Here is an 18,793-nt window from a genome sequence, read left to right on the forward strand (position 1 = left end):
ACAGGCATCATTTAAAATGTCTTTTAAGTTTCTTTTTCTAGTGAGTTTTAAAATTCTTTTTAAAGAATCTGTTCAGGCGTATCTGCTTAGGTCTGTTAAGCCTCAAGGTAAAAATCCCCAAGGCATGTTTTATGAGACGGTGAGGCACGGTCTGTCAGGTTTTTGAGTTCTTGCCGCTTTGTGGCTCTCTCTGGGACAGTAGTGCCCTTTCATCTCAAGAGGGTTTGACATCAGATAAATGAAAGACAAATCTAATGAGTGAGGAAAACAGTGGAAAACAATGAACTTCAGAAGCAGAGGAAAATGGCCAGAAACCCCCTCTGAATTACTGGCAGCATAAGCTTGTTTCGTGCCATGCTGTGCTTCTCTCTTTCTGGTTCACCCAAATGACTAACAGCATCGGGATGATAGCCAGCATGAGAACATATCCCCATGCACTCATGATAACCTCCCATTTTTCTTATGTAAGAGTAGAAAGAAAATACATAATTGCAAGTGTTTTTTCAGACTATCAGAACTGAAGAAACTCGCTATGCTATTCTTTTAGTTGGTAAAACGTGCTTTGAGGAAAAAATTAAGCATTTGCCCAAACTCCCCAGCCCCCAAACCTGAGTCTTGGGGTTCTGCATTTGTGGATTTTGAAACAATACTTTGCCACTCCAAATTGCATTTTGATGTTTGGAGTTTCTATCCTTAGACTGAAAAACACAGACAAGCACTGATAGTATGCAAGGCAGTCCTGTGGGAAGTGCTGCACAGCAACACTGTTTCTGAAGAACAGAAACAAGTAAACTAGTAATGCTGCAAAAGTAACTCAAATGTCCTCCAGCTGGTGCTGTTTGTGTCCAAGTGCTTAGTTGTTAGGTGCAACCCATCTGATTTACATGTATAGGTAAATGAAAAAAAGTTTCATCTTCAGCTCTGTAGTTCAGGCAAGCTGACATTCTCATGCTGGGAAAAAACCCAACATTTATATGAGGTATTCTGCCTCAGGTGTTTAGAAACTACTTAAGTTCAAGGCTGTTAAAATATTACTGCTAACCAAGAAAATACTGTGTAAAGCACTGTATTTCTAAAGGCAAGCAAATTTAGGAAGGGAGATGATATGGCTCTCAAACAATGAGCTTCTGGTTGCTCATTAGGGGCTAGGTCACATGATGCCTACAGATTCTTCTTTAGTTCTGGTTTTGTATATAGTACTTGCACCTCTGTGAGTTGTTATGAATAATATTTAAGATTGTATTTTAAATATAGATGTTGTTTAATGGCACTTGTTTTGAAAGTAACATTTGTGTTAACTTATGTTCAGTGGTAGTTTTTCTGCAGTCCTTCATGTTCCCAATGTGTGCTGCTGGGAACTGAGGGTTCTGATACTTACTAGTGTAATGAAAGCTTTAATTATAAATTTTAATGCAGAAGGAAATCCCTGGTAAAATATTTCATTAAAATATTGTTGAAAAATTGTTGAATTCAGTTTTTAGCGATGAAAAAATATTCGTATGTCTTCTGTATTCTTCAAAAGAGCTAGAAGATGACGTTATTCCAACTTTTAAATAACAAGCTCCATCTTGAAAGGAGACTTTGCAAAGAATGCTTGCTCTGCAGTCTTTCCCTCCACAGAATATTGGCAATGTTAACTTTTTTAGCGGTGTTTCAGAATGAGACAAATCCTAATGCATCACTCCTGCAATAAATATGTATATGCTAAAGAAGATTTGAATTCATGTTTGCAGAGGCTTGGTTTCAATTTAATTAAAAATGAGCATCACTTCTGTAATCAGATTCATTCTAACAGTGAAACCTATTATAGCCAAGACATCTCTTGTGCTCTGCCCCAGTAAATTTTTGGAAGGAATTTTTGAATAGATATTAGAATTAGTTTTCTTGTATGTGTGTGTTCTGAGGTGAACAGAACTCCTGTTTTCAGGACAGACTGGAATTATTGCACAAATACTGACCTAAATATTGAACTTGGTGACATACTTATTCCAAATAGGTCACTTTTAGATATGCTGATTTAGCCTCAAACAGAATATTTTTAAAAGCTGGAAAAGTGTCTTGTTCGTTAATATTGATAGTTCTATACCACAGTTCAATTCTTTCCTTTTGCTTTCCAAAAACTGGAGTCCTAATTAGGGAAGCTCAAAAGGAAAACAACAACAACAGATTTGGTCCTTTGTGATCTAATGCATTTGTTCTCTTGCCAAATGTTGAAAAATAAGCTTATGCAACTGGGAGGGGGAGCAGAGGGGAAAGAAAGGAACATTTTCATGGCTTTAAAGAATTTTGTCTGCATAAAGTTGTCATGATGGTTCTGGAACTGGCACAATTACTTGCAGAGCAAATCTGCCACTATTTGCTACTTGAATGTCAAATGCAGAAGGACAAGGCAAAGCATGTGCAGATAACAGTGAGGAGAATATGGTGAGGGCTTTCCCCATGTGCCACTTGCAAAAGCTAAAAAGCTACACCATTAATGTAGAAGAGAGAGAGGTGTTTGTGTAAGGTGTTATGGAGTGGTGGAACTTGTGAGCTTGTATTTGGGAATGTGGTGGCAAGCTCCTGCTGTTTGACACTTCTAACAGCTAAAGCTAAACATTTTTCAATATGTGAAATGGCTGTTGTAAGTGTTGACTGCGACTATGACATGACATGTTTTGTGACATGAGTAGTTTGGCTGGAGTAAAAAAAACTTAGCAGTCCTCCATGTTCCAAGGCATAGTGTTAAAATGGTATGTCAATATCTGCCTCAGAAACTCAGTATTGCAGAGTTTAAGCCAGGACATATTACCGAATTTTATCTTCTTCAAATAGAGTGCACTGGGCATGCCGAGACGGGTTATCTGACCCCTCAGGACTTCTCCCCTCTCAGCTGGAGGAGAGCAAGGAAGTGTGTCGACAGCTTCATGCTACAATTATTTCCTGCTTTAATGCTCAGTTCAATAGGGCAGGTAGAGGAAGAGAGGCAGTGAGAGATGAGGACTATAAATAATGCATGGCTGCCTCATGTAAGCTGCGTGTGCTTGGCTGTACCATACATGTAGGTAGGTAGAGATGTACAGGCACACAGCCCTATGTGTCTGCACACCACTGACTGCATCCAGGTGGAGCTGGACATCTGTGACTATAGGGGCATCATGTTTAGTGGGGAATACGTTGTTGTGTGGGGCTTAGGTGCCTATACACAAAGAACCCTCCTGTTTAAAATGCAAAGAGTATTCAGAAAGAGGTCCTTGGTTTAAAAAGTATCAGACATAAGAGTTTTCTCCTGGGAGCCTTTGTATTTTCCCCTCCCTCTTTCAGTCACCTTTGTCTTCAAGTCTGCAGTGGAAGTGTGTGGTGTTCCAGACAACCCTACCCTGCTGTGAAAAGAGAAAAACTAAATTATGATGTCAGTGTACATTATGTTTAAAAAGTGCTAAAAATAGCACAAATAGCAAATTTAAGGGAGAAGGGTATGCTGCCATATTGACCTTACTCCTTTTGTGTCAGTGCAGAATGCTCTCTTCATACATTTATTTGCACTGTCAAACTAGCAGAAAATAAGAACATATTTGAATTTAGTTTATACTATACAAGTAAGTTATACAGGAGCCTCCACAGCTGTAATCTATCTTTCCTCAACTTATGTACAGATCTACCTAAAGCAGCAGTGCAGTTTCTAGCTTTCTTTTTTTCCTCTGAAGTTATCTGGTTCTGACCATCTGCCTCAGTCTTCTGGTTATTTTTTTGATACAAGTTTGACAATTGTGTTCAGAAACAATTGTGTTATGAAAGGTGAATATGAACTCTATAAAGAGGACAAAGCTGATCTGTGACTCTAGTAACAGGATTTTTATTTCTGGTGAGGAGGAAATGTTTGAGTCCTGACCACACTCTTGGTGTTACAGACCACACTTATATAAATAAATTCTATAGAAATTTAAAAATCAATTCTTGAACTTGATTGCAGTTCTGCAGATACATTTCCAAAATGGGAGACTAAGATGATTAGCTTGTGCATTTGTTTTACTGGAATGGTGCTGAGGAAATGCAGTGAGCAACAACTGAGCATTACTGCTGAAGATGTACCTGCTTTTCAGCTGTGCTTCATCTGCCTTTGACACAGGGAAAGATAATCAACCATGGGACTGCTTTTTCCTTTAGCACAGAAGATTCTCTCATTAATTAAAATGATGGGTAGTAAGTCATATGCACTTGTGCATATAGCTTCATTTTTGTTTCAGATACTATCAGATATTAACATCTGACTTTCCCATGTCAGCCACGGTCAACAAGGAAAAGCTGTGTAAGAAAGTTCCACACCAGCTTCATTGTGGAACACAGACTTTGCAGAGCTTTTTAATACAAAATACAGCCTCCAGTCTGTTAAGAAGGTTTGAAGCCACTAGTGTCATGGTTAAATTGGCCCTACATTGTATTTGCCTTGGCTTGTCCCCTAGGTGATTGACCTGTTTCATATGTGTTTCTAAATACTATAATGAGCTGTAAGGTCTTTACAGAGTTCATTATTGCAGTGATTTGTATTACCAAACCTCAGTTGTCTCTAAAGGCATTAAGGACAGGCATTTCTAATGCTTGTCAAAACCAGTTCAGAATACCTTTTTTCCAAAGCCTTGACCACAGAGCAGCACCAATGGTGAGCATAGCGAAAAATGATATGCAAGGATAAAGTAGTTTATTTTAAATTATTTGGAATGCTGCTTGTTACGGTGCTGCCAGTTCATAGTTTTGAGTCACTGGATGCACTGTCTCCTCTCCAGGTATCTGTTTAGCCTTGTAAGCGAAGGATAGCCTTCTTGCGGAGGAATACTATGCAGAACTTTACCCTGGTTTCCATGCAATCTGAATTTCTAGATTAGTATTTTTGTTTTTCCCTTGACTATTGGTTATTGACTTTGGTCATTCTATAGAGAACAGTTGTGTGCAACAAACAGACTATTCGTGGTGCAGTTAGGAGTTTCTGATATTTTCTTTTAGCTTTATAATCTTAGTCCATGTGTTTGAATGTGCCATTGTGATTCTGGGCTGCCATGTTTGTGTGTGTTGGGAACAGTTTGGAGGTTAGGGATGTGCTGGCTTTTGAGAAGGTGATCATGCAGTAGTTGGTTTGTTTCTTGTGCCAGTTGTGCTTGGAGGCTTGAAAATGAGTCTCTAGTCTAGTATGACCTAAAAATGAGTTTAGTATACCAGCAACATCACTGGCATCTTTTGAAAATAGCCTTTAACCAAGGCTTGTTTTCTTTGAGGATAACTATTCAGGTTTTTTCACACTTACAAGACTAAGCAGCACCATTAGCCTATTGCAAAAGTTGATTCAATATCTAATGAAGAAAAGAGAACCCTGAAAGGATTTCTGATTTTTCTGGGGGTGAGGGGCTTTTTTTACTTAAAGGAAACGTGGTGACTCTAAGTTTAGTACAAGGAAACCATTTTTTTCCTCTAATACCATCAAATGACAATATTGAGATAATACTTTCTCTAAAAATAGATCTCTAAAAATAAACCCACAACTTCCTTTTGGCAGTGATTACAAGTATTCAAACATAAACAAACCTCTGGTTTCCACGCGGAACTTGACTTCCTTTTCTCTGTGTGTGAAAAATCTTCAATATTTGGGGCCTTTGCTCTGCAGTCATATTTAGTTGTTCTTGCTGTGGGTGGCTTCTTGTCATCTCAAGTGTGAAAGCAGAAGATTGGGCAAAGCAAACTTGAAGCCAGTTTTGTTTCTCTTTTGATGATAACACTTGAAATGTGTTCCTCCTGCTCTTTCCCTGCAAAACCTATTCTTTTGTGCCTTTTGTTGTTAGAGGTTGGTTGATGTTTTGGAAATGAACTTCTGAGTGTGTTTCAGTGTAGTCTCTCTTAATGGCTCAGGAGGGAAGCTTGATGTTTTGGCTCAGCTGCTTAGTTTTGCATGTTAGAATAGTTCAGCTGATTCCAAGATGGCGTATTGGTGACTTCAAGATTTTCTTTTTTTTAAGAGAGTCTGTGATTCTTGTTTTGGACTTGATGCCTTCAGTTAATAATAGTTACTGAACTATTGCAGCCAAGAGTGAGAACAGAAAACTAAGTATTGCCCACACATCTGGAATAGCATTCAAATAACATCTTTTGAATTCTCTAAATCAGATTCTGATATTATTGAAGCTGAATTTGTGCAGCTCTTGCATAAATACAGGAAGGCATTGCCTAGAAGCTCATCAAGGTGTTGCAGATGTACCTTTTATGGTGTGTTCAATCCAGAAAGATTCCGAAGTGTTTTCAGTCATCTCTGGGAGTGAAGGGGTAGAAACGAGTAGGGGAATGTTACTTTGCTTGTAATGAAGTTTAGGGGAACCTAAACTGTGGTGAGCAGCTCCCATGAGATGGGAGGGGGTTGACGGCACTGGACATATTGCACAGTGCTTCAGTACGCATAAGGTGATAGCAAAATCGGTCTTGACACTGAATGGCTGTAACACTGAGAGCCTTTCCAAGCAAAGTCTAGCAGGAAGGCAAAAAGGAGAGGAATTGTTAGCAAAAACTAATTTTAGGGACGTGTGCTCTCCTTACAGTTCTTCTGTAGTCAGTGGAGAAGGATAAAGGTCTCCGGGGAGAAGAGAGAACGAGTGCTGGAGACTAGTTTTAGGCCGCAGGCCAGTAGAGCTATAGTTGTGCTTATTTGTTTTGTAAAGCACTTGGGTCAGAAGGCCTTTCTGAGTTACAGTGAAATAACAACATGTTATTCTCATTTGTAGAAATTGTCTTCATCTAATTGTAGAATTAATCCATATGAGGCAGCTGGGTTGGAGAACCTAGATCAGAAACTGAGGAACTAGCATAACCTCTTATTTAACACAAACTAACAAAATCCTACCACCCCTTCTATATGGGACTTGGGATACTCAGGAAAGTGAATATCTAGTGGAAGTCTCACTGACAAGAATCTGAAATCTATAGTAAATCATGGAATGGTTTGGAAGAAATTTCAAAGGCCATCTAGTCCCAAAACCCCTTCCATGGGCAGGGACACCTTCCACTAGACCAAGTTGTGCAAAGCCCCATCCAACCTGACCTTGAACACTTCCAGGGATGTGGCAGTCGCAACTTTTCTGGGCAACCTCTTGTCTTTGTGGCCCTCCTCTGGAGCTGCTTGAACAAGTTTACATCATTCTTATGTTGGGGACCTCAGACCTGGATGCAATACTCCAGATGGGGTCTCACAAGGGCAGAGTAGAGGAGGAGAATCACCTCTCTTGACCCCTCTTTTGATGCAACCCAGGATGCAGTTGGCATTCTGGACTGCAAGCGCACACTATTGGCTCATGTCTGGCTTTCATCCACGAGAACCCCTAAGTCCTCCTCCACAGGGCTGCTCTTAATAATTTCTCCTGGTCTGAACTTATGTCTGGGATTGCCCCCTGACTCAGGTGCAGGTCCTTGTACTTGGACTTGTTAAATTTCATGAGGCTTTTGTGGGTCCACTTCTCAAGTTTGTCCAGGTCCCTCTGAATGGCATCTCTTCCTTCTATTGTGTCGTCTGTAAGCTGGCTGAGGGTGCGCTCGTCTCACTGTGTCATTGATAAAGATATTAAAGAGCACTGATTGCAAGACACGTGACCCTGAGGAACACCACCCACCACCAGGCTCCACCTGCACATAGAGCCATTGACCACAACTCTCTGGTTGCATCCATCCAGCCAATTCTATATCCATCGAATATCGACCATTCAAGTCCATGTCTCTCCAGTTTGGAGATAAGGATGTTGTGTAGGATCGTGTTGAAGACCTTACAGAAGTCCAGGTAGGTGACATTGGTTGGTCATCCCTTGTTGACCTTAGCAGTCACTCTATCATAGAAGGCCACCAGATTGGTCAGTCGTGATTTCCCCTTAGTGTCTTCCATGCCTTAGAATTGGTTCTGTGAAGATTTGCTCCATGATTTTCCCATGCTGAAATGAATAAATGCTCAAAGAAAGTCTTTGCTGGAGGGCTGCTCATTGTGAAGTCTGCTTGCTTGGCAGTACAGCAGCTTGTCTTTATAAAAAAAAAAATGGTAAGAAGAAAAATGGTAAGAAGAAAAGTTTTTTCCTAATTTTTGTGAGACTGTCACCTCTTTTGCAATATTTACAGATGAATTGTTTTCAGTGAAGCTGTTTTAAGGATGTTAATATCCCTTGCTCCATGAAATGGAGATTCACATGTCTGAATTATAAGTAGCTTAGTGCTACCACTAGTTACTGTCTCTTAACTCCAAGTTGCATCTTAAACCTTGTCCTTGTAGGGATCTTATCAGTGTGAACATCCCAGCATGACTACCACCAAGGTGCACTGTTAATATTGTTCCCTGTGTAATATTGATATCACTACATGATCTCTAAAAGAAGAGCACTTTTCATTCTGGATTAACAAAAATGCTTGTATTCTGGTAATGAATTCAGATAATACCCAGCATTTCCAAATGACAGGTGATGAATGTCACTTTTTTTGACAAATTCTTGTTTTCAAGAACTTGACGTTAAACTTGGGACACTGACTTTCATGTCAATGAAATTTTTTCTGGACTCCTATCACAAAAGGTAAAGGAGTGCAACTTCTGGTTAATCCCTTCCAGTTTTCCCCCTTCCCATATTAGTTTGTTAATACTATTTTCGGTTACGTTTTTAGGGGTTTGCACAAGGGCTAAAGGTAGAAGTGAGCTATTTCTGCATGCTATGTAAAACTTTGTTTAGAGATACGGAGAGCAGAGCAGGGACAAGTTAAATAATATTTGAGCCCCTGAGTCTTGCTGGCATGAGGTGTTTGTACCAGGGGCTTTTGGCTGCATCAGCTGCAGAGGAGAGATGGGGTGAGAGGTGTGTACCTGGTGTGTGCCCTGTGAATGCTGCTGCCATGCTGGCATGTGCTCCTGCCCTTCATCTTAGTAGGCAATTACTACTCTTACCTATGGCATTGCCTGTTGGATTTGGGAATCTGGGTGATGTGCTTTCAAGCCTCTGCTGAGTTTTATATTTTCTATGCGAGCCCTTAGCTTGAGTTATCGTGCATCTAAATTAACTTCTAAAAGAAAACAAAAAGAAGAGGCCAGAAAAGCCAGTACAGTACCTTTTCACCCTTGGGTGGCACCAGTTTCAAAAGTTGTGATTTAAAATGAAAATATGTGACTTTAAAGAAAAAGCAAACATTTTTATTCCTTTTCCCCCAGCCTCCTTTGTTTTTGGCATTAGCTTGTTTACCAGTCTGAGCAGTTCCTCAGCTCTTGGCTGTGGCTAAGGGCACCAGTGTGTTTCCTGGCTGTGGAATTCAGCTCAGCAGAGGGAGGCCTCTCTGCTGAGTGGGGCTTTGATGTTCCAATAGAAAGGAGGATTAGGATTTGAAGGCTAGTTCTGAGGTGAGGAGAACCTGTTTGCTCTAAATTAGTTTAGGTATTTCAAGCCAGTGTATCACTGTTTAGTTAAGCCTTATGCAGGCATTGGTGGGATGTGCTAATTATCAAACTGTTTAGAAACAAATCCTAAAGGAGAAAGATTACACTGCCTTTGCATTAGCATGTCTACAGCAGGTATAATTTAAAACTGTCAACTCAGTTCAAACAGACTGGGAATTTGGCTGCCTGTACAGTGTGGGCTGTTTAGTTATTTTGTCTTCTATTGAAATCCTAAGCAGTAATTTCTTATCTGAATAGAGCTATAGGGAATGGGTTGACTGTAAACAGGAAAAAGACATAATTACATTGGTTTAAATTCACACCACAGGTCACACCAAAAGATGTCCTTGTGTAAACAAGGCTTGTGTTTGTCCATACAGCTGGATTCAGCTGTGCCCATTGCTGACATCCATTGTCAGCAACAGATCATTTTTGTAGTATAGCCAAGGCTTTGAAACAAAGACGATAATCAGTCTTGTTGCATAGCTTGGTGACAAAAGTGTCATTATACTGATGGACAAAGCAAAGTGGTGGTTTAGCCCTGTGTAGCAAGAAGCAGCAAGAATATTGGTTGGTGCAAGTATTTTTCTATATTTTTGTTGCCAGCTGCTAAAGATTTACCGTGAACTCATACCATACTTTCACAAGTCTTGAAATATTGTTTCCTTTTTAAATAACTAAAAAAATTAAAGTCAAAACACCTTGATGAACCTTTTTTATTTAAGGTACTTCTAGCTTTTTTGAATTGTTGTTTATACTTGTAAGTACTACTGTGGCACAAGTAACAGATGTTTAAAAGTGAGTTTTCATATTTGGGAGACTCCTAGTTCTTTGGCACATGTGCAACTCTTAGGTGGGGAGGAGCAGAAGGCATACTGCCCAAGGGAGGGAGAGCGCTCTTCGGCAGCATTATTTGTGGTGATATTCACAGAACAAAGCTGTATTTCATTGCTGCTGGGGGAAAATTAAAAGCACGATGACAGCTTTTTGGTGTTTGCAATGGATAGATCCAGGGCTCTTTTTAGTACATGTGCTGTAGTTGCATACCACTTCTTCAAAACTGCATTTCAGTTTGACATACTCATATGGAGACTGAAAAAAATAACTTATAACATGGTAGGACCAGGGTGCATAACAGAGGTTGCAACAGGAACTGGGGGGGAAAAAAACCCTTATCGTTGGACTTTGTGGTTTGATGTGCAAAGTTGAATGTTGCCTTATCTCATTACTGTTCCTCTGGGATTACAATGGAGGACATTGCAACACAGTGATTGACTGTAAAGTGCTTAAAAATCATATCCAGGGAATAGAGAAAGCAGTGTATTTCATATTGTTCTTTTATATTTTTTGATGAATAAACATCTTAACTGAGAAACAGGCTTTAAAAAGTACAAGATCTTGCTTTCTGTTCGAGCTACACTGTTGTCAAACCATTGCCTGTCTTGCTTCTCCGGCAAAGATGGGCATTGACTCTACAGCTCATGCTGTAGCTACTGTAACTGAGAAGTTGTCCTACACCATCTTCAAGAAGGTCATTGCCCCAGCCTTTTCCTCAATGTTATTACACTAGAAATGCAACAGTGGTTTCATGTGAAATAAGTGTTAAGAATGTATGCAGTTTAGGATATGATAAGAAGGGTTTGGTTTGGGCAATGGTTTCTTCTGCCTGGGGAGTTGTGAACTTGTGCTACTTGTGATTTTATACTTTATATGTATGTAAAGCATATCAAACAACTATACTTAAAAGTTTTGCAGAAGAAAACACCAAGCAAACCATAACAAGTGCTTAATGCAGGCTCCATGTGTATCTGGAAAGCCTTTTACTCTAACAGTGCTACCACAGCAACTCTCTTCACTGTTTTTGTTGAAGCATAGGTCTGTTGAACCCAGCCCAGATAACTTGTTGAGGTATTTATTTACAGCAGAATGTCTTGGTTTTGTTTGTTTGTTTGTTTCTTTCTTTCTTTCAGTGGAAACCCTACTTTCTGCAGATAATGTCCGTTTCTCCAGATGCTTTTTATTCTTTGAATGTGAAGGATATTCTACTCAGTGTTTTCTTGCTCTTTATCAGCTTATCTTTACAGTGTTTTCCCAATGAGTCAGGGAAACCCAGTCCTTTATTAAAAAACTGTATCACCTTTTGGAAAAAAGTCTTTGCTCTTAATAAACAATAGCAAACACACATGCACAGTTTTGCTGCACGTAAGTCAATTGAAGACACTTGCAAGATTGCTTTTAAACAACAAAGGGATATTTCAATGTAATTTCAGAATTTCAATATTCAACTTCAACTAGTGAAAGTTTCTGATGGGTGAACGAAAGAAAGTATTGTTAAGATGATGTTCTCCTTTGTTGCTCTTCTTTGTTTTTCATCTTGTTCTATTCTGCAGTAATTTCTTATAGAGCAGTACTGAGCAATAAAAAGAGCAAAATCTATCCCTGCCTGTGAGAATAACTGTGTGTTTATATGAACCTATCTTGTAACAATTCAGAAGTTAGTTCTTAGAGTACTTTTTGGTAACAAGAAGACTTTGATAAAATTACAGTTGATTCCAGAACTAACATCTTTTAAAAAATTATCTCTCTGGTAGAGGCATCATTCAGTATTTGTCAATTACATGAAAATATTAATTAAATTCTTTGCATTAGAGAGTTCCTTAAAAAAAAGGTAAACAAAAAATAACCAGAACATACAACCTGTAAAAAACAAAATTACCTTTAACTAGATTTATTTCACAGGACTTGATGATTTTAAGAAAGGATTTGCATCCTTTTTTAAGGCAACAGTATAATTTGGATATTTGATTTTGTTTGGCTGTGTTGTCGTGATTCACACTCAGAGTTAGTTACCAGTTCTGGTACTTTAGATATTTTTAGAGTAACATGCCTTGCTAAGCACTGCTGGGTCGCTTATTGCTGTTCAGACCACTTAATCCAAAAAAGTAGTTGGAGCAACAGTGTCTATAAGCATTACACCTGAAACTTAACATTCTCCTTTTTAATTTAATGGGTGTCAGCACTTTTTCATCCCTTTTGTTTTCAGTGTGATGAGAACTGTACCGTACTGGGCAGATTATGGCACCGTGAACAGCAGACTGAATACCTAGCATTTAGAAATGACTTATCAGTATAGGCTATGAATAATTTTTGTCTCATACTACAAGGGGAAGAAAAATAGTAGCTACAGTAACAAAAGGACTGAACTAATTGAGTAACAAAAATTCAAGTGTTTTAATAGATGTGGGAGGACTGGATTATTAATGGTCTCATTGGAGAAAAACGCTGCACTGTCTATTCCTCTGGAAGCTTATTGCTATGTGTTTATAATAGCAACCACTTATCCTGAGGCCTGTGTACCTTGCGTTGGAGAAGAAAAAAAATTCCGTGGCCTGCCTTTCAGTGGCAAGCTTCTTAACATCTGCAAAACTCCATGCCTCTAGTTTCAGAGTATTCTGTGGCAGCAGTTGTGTCTCTGCCCAGAAGGTTGAGTGGTGTCTCCTTCATCAGAGTTGAGAAGCTCTTATGTCACTGGGCATTGATTATGAGTTTTGGTGTGGTTTTCCTGTTTTTGCCCCTTAGAAGTAGTGTTTCTACATCCAGAATCCCTGCATAAGAGACCAGTAAAAGTGCCAATGACAAAATGAAACAATAGCTTCTTTTGGAGTGAGCAGCTGACAGAACATGTAACCATTTGAGCACTGCTTGTGCAGTCCCGGAAGTCTAAAATGATGGTGGTCTGCTTCTCCTTCTTCAAATTAAGCCATGCCTGCTCCAAAAATGCCTCTCCTAGCATTTGACTCCTCCTTCCTCACCATCCCCACACCATCCCCACATCCTCCTTGCATTACTGTGTGGTGGGCTTTGTCATATAGCTAGCTCCACGATACTACTTTATGAAAGGATATTTTTAATAATATTGGACAGAAAAATGTAAGAATTCTGCATTGCAGTGTTGGGTTTGGTTTTGGTTTTGCTTTGGCAATTTTTTTTTTTTTTAAGTCTAGTAAATAAGTAAAGCAGCAGGATGTAGTTCACCCACGTGTATCCTAGAGATTTGGTAAGGGGCAGAGTTGCTGTTACTTGAAGTAGTTGCCTATAGGTCTTTTTGGAGTGATGCTCTACTCTGTGTAGCGCTAGGTGGTATGATTTTTTTAGCCTCTAGAGACCATGTTTGTTTTACCTCCCCCTTTCTAGAAAATAATGTTAAACCTTCAAATCTCAGTTTTGTTTGTGTCACATTTTTATCACTCTTAGACAAGTCTTCTAATTTATTGAGAAGAGTGCTCTGTGCTTTGCTGCTGCCATTGTGATGGTTTTTTTCTCCAATAAGATGTAAATGGGACAACTCTTTTCTTCAGCCATTGAATACCCACTTTCGACCCTTGAAACCAAGACAGGGTGCTGACTGCCAAGCAAAGGACTAAAATAAAGTTTATGTCAAATATCGTATTTTTTTTCTGGTTGTAAAGTATCACATGACTTCATTGATGAAAATGAATCCATTTCACTTATTACAGTTTGACAAGGCTTTGTGCTTCTCCCCCTGCTAGCCATCTGTGGGTCTGGTTTATTGTACTGAGGCCGAGCAAACGATCATGGCATAACTTGCACCTATTATGTGCACTGTGTTAGCTCAGCTATGTATGCCGACACTGACTTCTACTGTGCTTAAAAACAGTTTATCTTATGCTGGTAGGGGTGAGGGAAATGTTCTTGTTTTATTACCGTATTAACATATTGGTGTTGTACTTGACTTCCAGGTTGCATCACAACGCATAAGCTCAGTGGACCTTTCATGCTGCAGCCTGGAGCACCTGCCTGCCAACCTGTTTTATAGCCAAGACCTCACTCATCTCAATTTAAAACAGAACTTCCTGAGGCTAAACCCCAGCCCATCCACGAATAGAGCGCTTAGTGAATTACAAAGGTGAGTGGTATGGTTCTACTGGTCTTCCTCTGTCCTTGGAGCTATGATCTGCAGGAACTTTCCTAAAAATCACTACCTCCTCTTGTGGAACATTGGCCTGACTGTAAAGCTTCAGAAATTGGTTAACTTTGTGTGTTAGAAACAGACTCGCTTTCATAAGAAACTTAATGTTTTTCTTGTAAATAGGAGGATGTTTTCAATCCAAAATGCAGTTTTCAGAAGGTGGTTTTATCTGCTGAGGCCAGCCTGTAGTTCTTCAGCCTTTGACTCATGTGAGTGAATATGAGTTGGTGAGCTGCCCATCAAAGGGAGGCATTCTAGATAGGATCAGTACTGCGTGTGACTAAGTGAAGAAGTTTAATGTTATCCCCCAAGCAAAGAAAGCCCTGATTTCATACATTCAGCCTGGTTCCTGTCCTCTTTCTACTTTACACAACCCTAATTCTTTTTTCTTAGTAACTATCTCCTTCCAGTTGTTCTTTCCACTGCAGCTCATCCAAGATGTAACAAATGGGTAGACAGCAACATGAGTGGTGATCTGAATGATTTAATGTATGTGTTCTGTGGAATCAGCAGGCTTTCTGTATTCAGAAAGATGAATGTTTTCCATACTGAATAGAAAACTGTGATTTTAATTTCAGTGGTAACTGAATTGCAGAGTACCTTAGGATTATATTTGTGGATGGTCCTGTTCAAACAAAATGTTTTAAACCACATTTCTAAATCCCTTCCTCTTTGAAAAACAACTGAAAAATACAAGATGGATTATGTGGGCTGTTGTATTTTTATATAATTCCAATTTTGTTCTGGGAAAACAAAAAAATTGGCATAATGGAAGATGAATGAACCCAGCAAGTCTGCTTCACAAACAAAGCAGGCAGTGATTCCAAGAGCTTATGAACACAGTCTGGAGAGGAATACTGACTGGATTAAATGTTCTGTGAATGTTAGTATAGGTCTCCAGATAGCAAGTGCAATTTTAGCATATGTTAGGCGGTGAACGTGAATACCTTATATTTTAATGACTTTTTATAATTTTTCCTTTTTAAATATCAGGAAGCGTAGAGGAGATACTTGATTATATTTTGTCCATGTACCTACAGCTAGTTCTCTTTGGGATTAGAAAGCATTGATAAATATTGTGATGGGCAATATTTATTCTCTGTTCAATGTTCTCTTGGTACTGCAGTTGTAGGAACACAACTTAATAAACTGTTAAAATTTTTCTCACTAACATGAACCTAAACGTATAAGAGTGAAGGAGTTCAGGTGACTAAATGAAACTCTCCTGTTTTCTGAGATTCTGCATGAGGAAAATCTGGAGAAGTGGCGTATTCCTGAGGTGGTGCAGAACTGATTTTGAGCTGTGATTCTTTTGTGAGCTGGTCCTATTCTGTCAGCGAGTAATAGGCTTCTGCCTCCATTGCTTTGAACTTGTCAAGAAGGCACGAGGAAGGTCTGTGAACTCCTGGAGAAAAAAAATAAATTATTAGTGAGGTTACATGGCACTGTTTTGGTGGATCAGAATCAGTGCCTCGGGAACTCCTGCCCCTTGGCACTGACCTTTCCTTTGCCACTGCTGGTGTCCTCCAGCCTTATCTTCATGCAGCACAGGTGGCATCACCCAGACAGTGACTAGCTGGAAGCTGCTGCCACTGTTCCTATTGCTGTGCCAGTGGAAAAGGTTGTGTGAGGTGGTAGTTCCAGCTGAGGTTTAGGAAAAGTGGTGCCCCATCAGGTGCCTTTTGCTTCCCAACAGCAGCAAAAGCATGAGCCTGGCCCTGGAATGTACTCCCAAGCAGTTTTCCTTCCTGCCCTAAGAAACACAGTACTGGCTTTTCCTTGGAGTAGGAAAACTTGAGTTTTATTTGTGTTGCCAAAAATCTTTGAGCCAGCTCAACTGCTACTGTAAGACTGCTTTTCTGCAGTGAATAAGCACACAGATATACAGCAAGAGGGGAACACCGTGTCTTTTTGAAATTACTAGTAAATCCCAGTATCAGAACATGTGCGAAGTGAGGAGAAGCTCAGTTATTCCTGTGAACACAAGTTTTGTCTGACTTTTTTTTCTTTTTAATTTAATTTCGTAAAAACATTTTCAGATCTTTTAGGTGCTACATAAGGTAAAACTTCACTGAATAAACAAAAAGTCTTTTTTTGGTAACTCATGTTGTTTCAAACCATTGCAAAGCAAGTACAAAATCTCTACTGTTCTGATTTGGTGCTGTTGGCTTTTATACCAAATTCTCACTTGCTAAATTGCAGCTGCATACAGGGCACAGCACCAGTGAATCAAACCTGAAGGTATTTAAGGCTCCAAAATAGCCATGTGCTCGGATGTTGTGAACAAAAGCATTGTAGTCTGCAACTTCCTTGTGAGAGGGAAAAGAAGGGGCGGGAACTGATCTCTTCTCTGTGGTGACCAGTGACAGGACCAGAGGGAATGGCCTGAAGTTGTGTCAGGGGAGGTTTAGGTAGAATATTAGAAAAAGGTTCTTCACCCAGAGGGTGGTTGAGCACTGGAACAGGCTCCCCAGGGAAGTGGTCACAACACCAAGCCTGACAGAGTTCAAGAAGCATTTGGATGATTCTCTCAGGCACATAGTATGACTGTTGGGAATGGTCTTGTGCAGGGCTGAGGGTTGGACTTGATGATTCTTTTAGGTCCTTTCCATCTCAGCATATTTTGTGATTGTGGTTGGCATTTATATGCCTACCCTTCCTGGTACAATGTTCAATTAAAATCTGGTTATCAAAGCAGTCTAGGAAAATTTGTCTTGCTAAGCAGCTCTTGGTGCTAGCAGTTCCTTTTAATAAATCACTCTAGGTGGTAATTTAACGAATGCTCATGAAGGCTGGATTTTAAAACAAGTATGTCAAAGACACAAGAAAATACCAACTTTTCAGCAATGCACTGAGTAGGTTTGCAAGCAGCTGGGTCATAGCAATGAGATGCTGACATATGCACTGACTTGGTGGGTACTGTCAGTAATGGATTGGGGAAAAAAAAATTTTATTTCTGTTTATGCAGTTACTTCTTTCATTTCTTAAAATAATATAATTTATTGCATTTCTGAATAAAATGTTTAGTCCTGCGCAATACATGGTATGTGAAGGTGTGCAGAGGTCTAGATGCACTTTGTTCACAGTAGCTCCACTTCGCCTTGCTTTACTGTGCACTCAAACCCATTTTGTTGCTGTAGATGCTCTGCAGCTGTGAAGTTGCATAACTGAACTGTCTGAATGTTGAAAGGTATATACAGCTACCTCTATTCTTCTCCTGCTTATCAGGGAATACATATTTCATACTACGTATACAAGTAAACTATCTGAAAATGCATCTGTGCTGAAAAAAGCAGCAAATGTTGGTACTTGTTCTCCCTCACAAAACCTTTTTTTAAAATTATAGGAAAGGATGTCTCTCTTTTGAAGAAGAGAGGAGATTCCCCAGTTGAAATGCTAACAAGAATTCAGGCTTGCAGACTTGCTAATTTTGCAGAGTACTGTTGCTCTAGGTTTGAAGCAAATGAATAAACCATAGTCTTTATTTACTGCTACTCTGCTTCACCGGGCTGAGCATGCTTTATGTTTATACATAATTGTTTTAGTTGGTGCTCTTGGAAAAAGTGGTTGGCATCAATAACACTGTTTGCTTGTTAATATTGAAAAGTAAGTTGTCGGGATGTGGTTTTTTAATATACGACTGCTGCAGATTTAAAAGAAAAAAAAGAAAAAGAAGGGGAATATAATAAGGCAGAAAGTTGTTTTAACAATAAATAAAATTGAGCTTGCCAGTTTTATCTAAAGAATGAGTTGTTATTCTGATTGTGGTTGTTAATTGTTAACAGTGATTATATGGATTTTTACCCTAAGATCAGTTGGTAGCTTTTCTCTCCTAGAACCTCTTTAGACATGAGCTACCTTCTCTGGCATTTCAGCTGAAACTCTTTGGGTCTAGTTGCAGTAATTTGAAGTTGCATCTGTAGGTTATCAGAAGGCCACAGGACTCTGAATTACCGATGCAAGTGTTTCTGAAATCCCTTGCAACTTCCAACTGTAGGATAGCCATTTTTGTCTGAAAACCCAAGATTTCAGGCATCCTCAAGCTGAGCCCTCCTTACAAACCCATTGTGTAGTAAGTAGGTAATTGAAAATATAATCTTTGTTCCAAGAACGCTTGGACAGCGAGGAGGAACCAGTATTAGCGACCTAACTAGTATGAACCCAGCAGGCAGGGTTACTAGAAGTTGATTTTAGCTTGTCCCTAGAGATTGAGGAGCAGGGAAGAAAGTCTCCAGCCTGCCACTTGATTGGCCTCATTGCATTGCATTGAAGCTACTCCTTGTGATTATTGCTTTTATTTTATGAACCTGGGGTTAGGGAAGAAAATCGGATGGATTAATGGCCAGTCTTCGCGAACGAAGATTTTGGGAAAGGTCTTTTACCTTTCCAGCCTG

At 39.5% G+C, this 18,793-nt stretch overlaps 1 protein-coding gene across 1 annotated transcript in view; it reads left to right on the top strand.

Annotated features, from left to right (window-relative positions):
* PHLPP1 (PH domain and leucine rich repeat protein phosphatase 1) overlaps positions 1 to 18,793 on the top strand; it is a 138,544-nt gene that overhangs the window by 75,857 nt on the left and 43,894 nt on the right. The window contains exon 4 of the mRNA XM_027682412.1: positions 14,170 to 14,336. Within this exon, the coding sequence (XP_027538213.1) occupies positions 14,170 to 14,336 (167 nt within the window). The remainder of the gene's footprint in view (positions 1 to 14,169; positions 14,337 to 18,793) is intronic.

This window comes from Neopelma chrysocephalum, unplaced genomic scaffold (genome assembly GCF_003984885.1).
Source record: "Neopelma chrysocephalum unplaced genomic scaffold, ASM398488v2 Primary Assembly neopelma1_22b, whole genome shotgun sequence".
NCBI classification, from domain to species: Eukaryota; Metazoa; Chordata; class Aves; order Passeriformes; family Pipridae; genus Neopelma; species Neopelma chrysocephalum.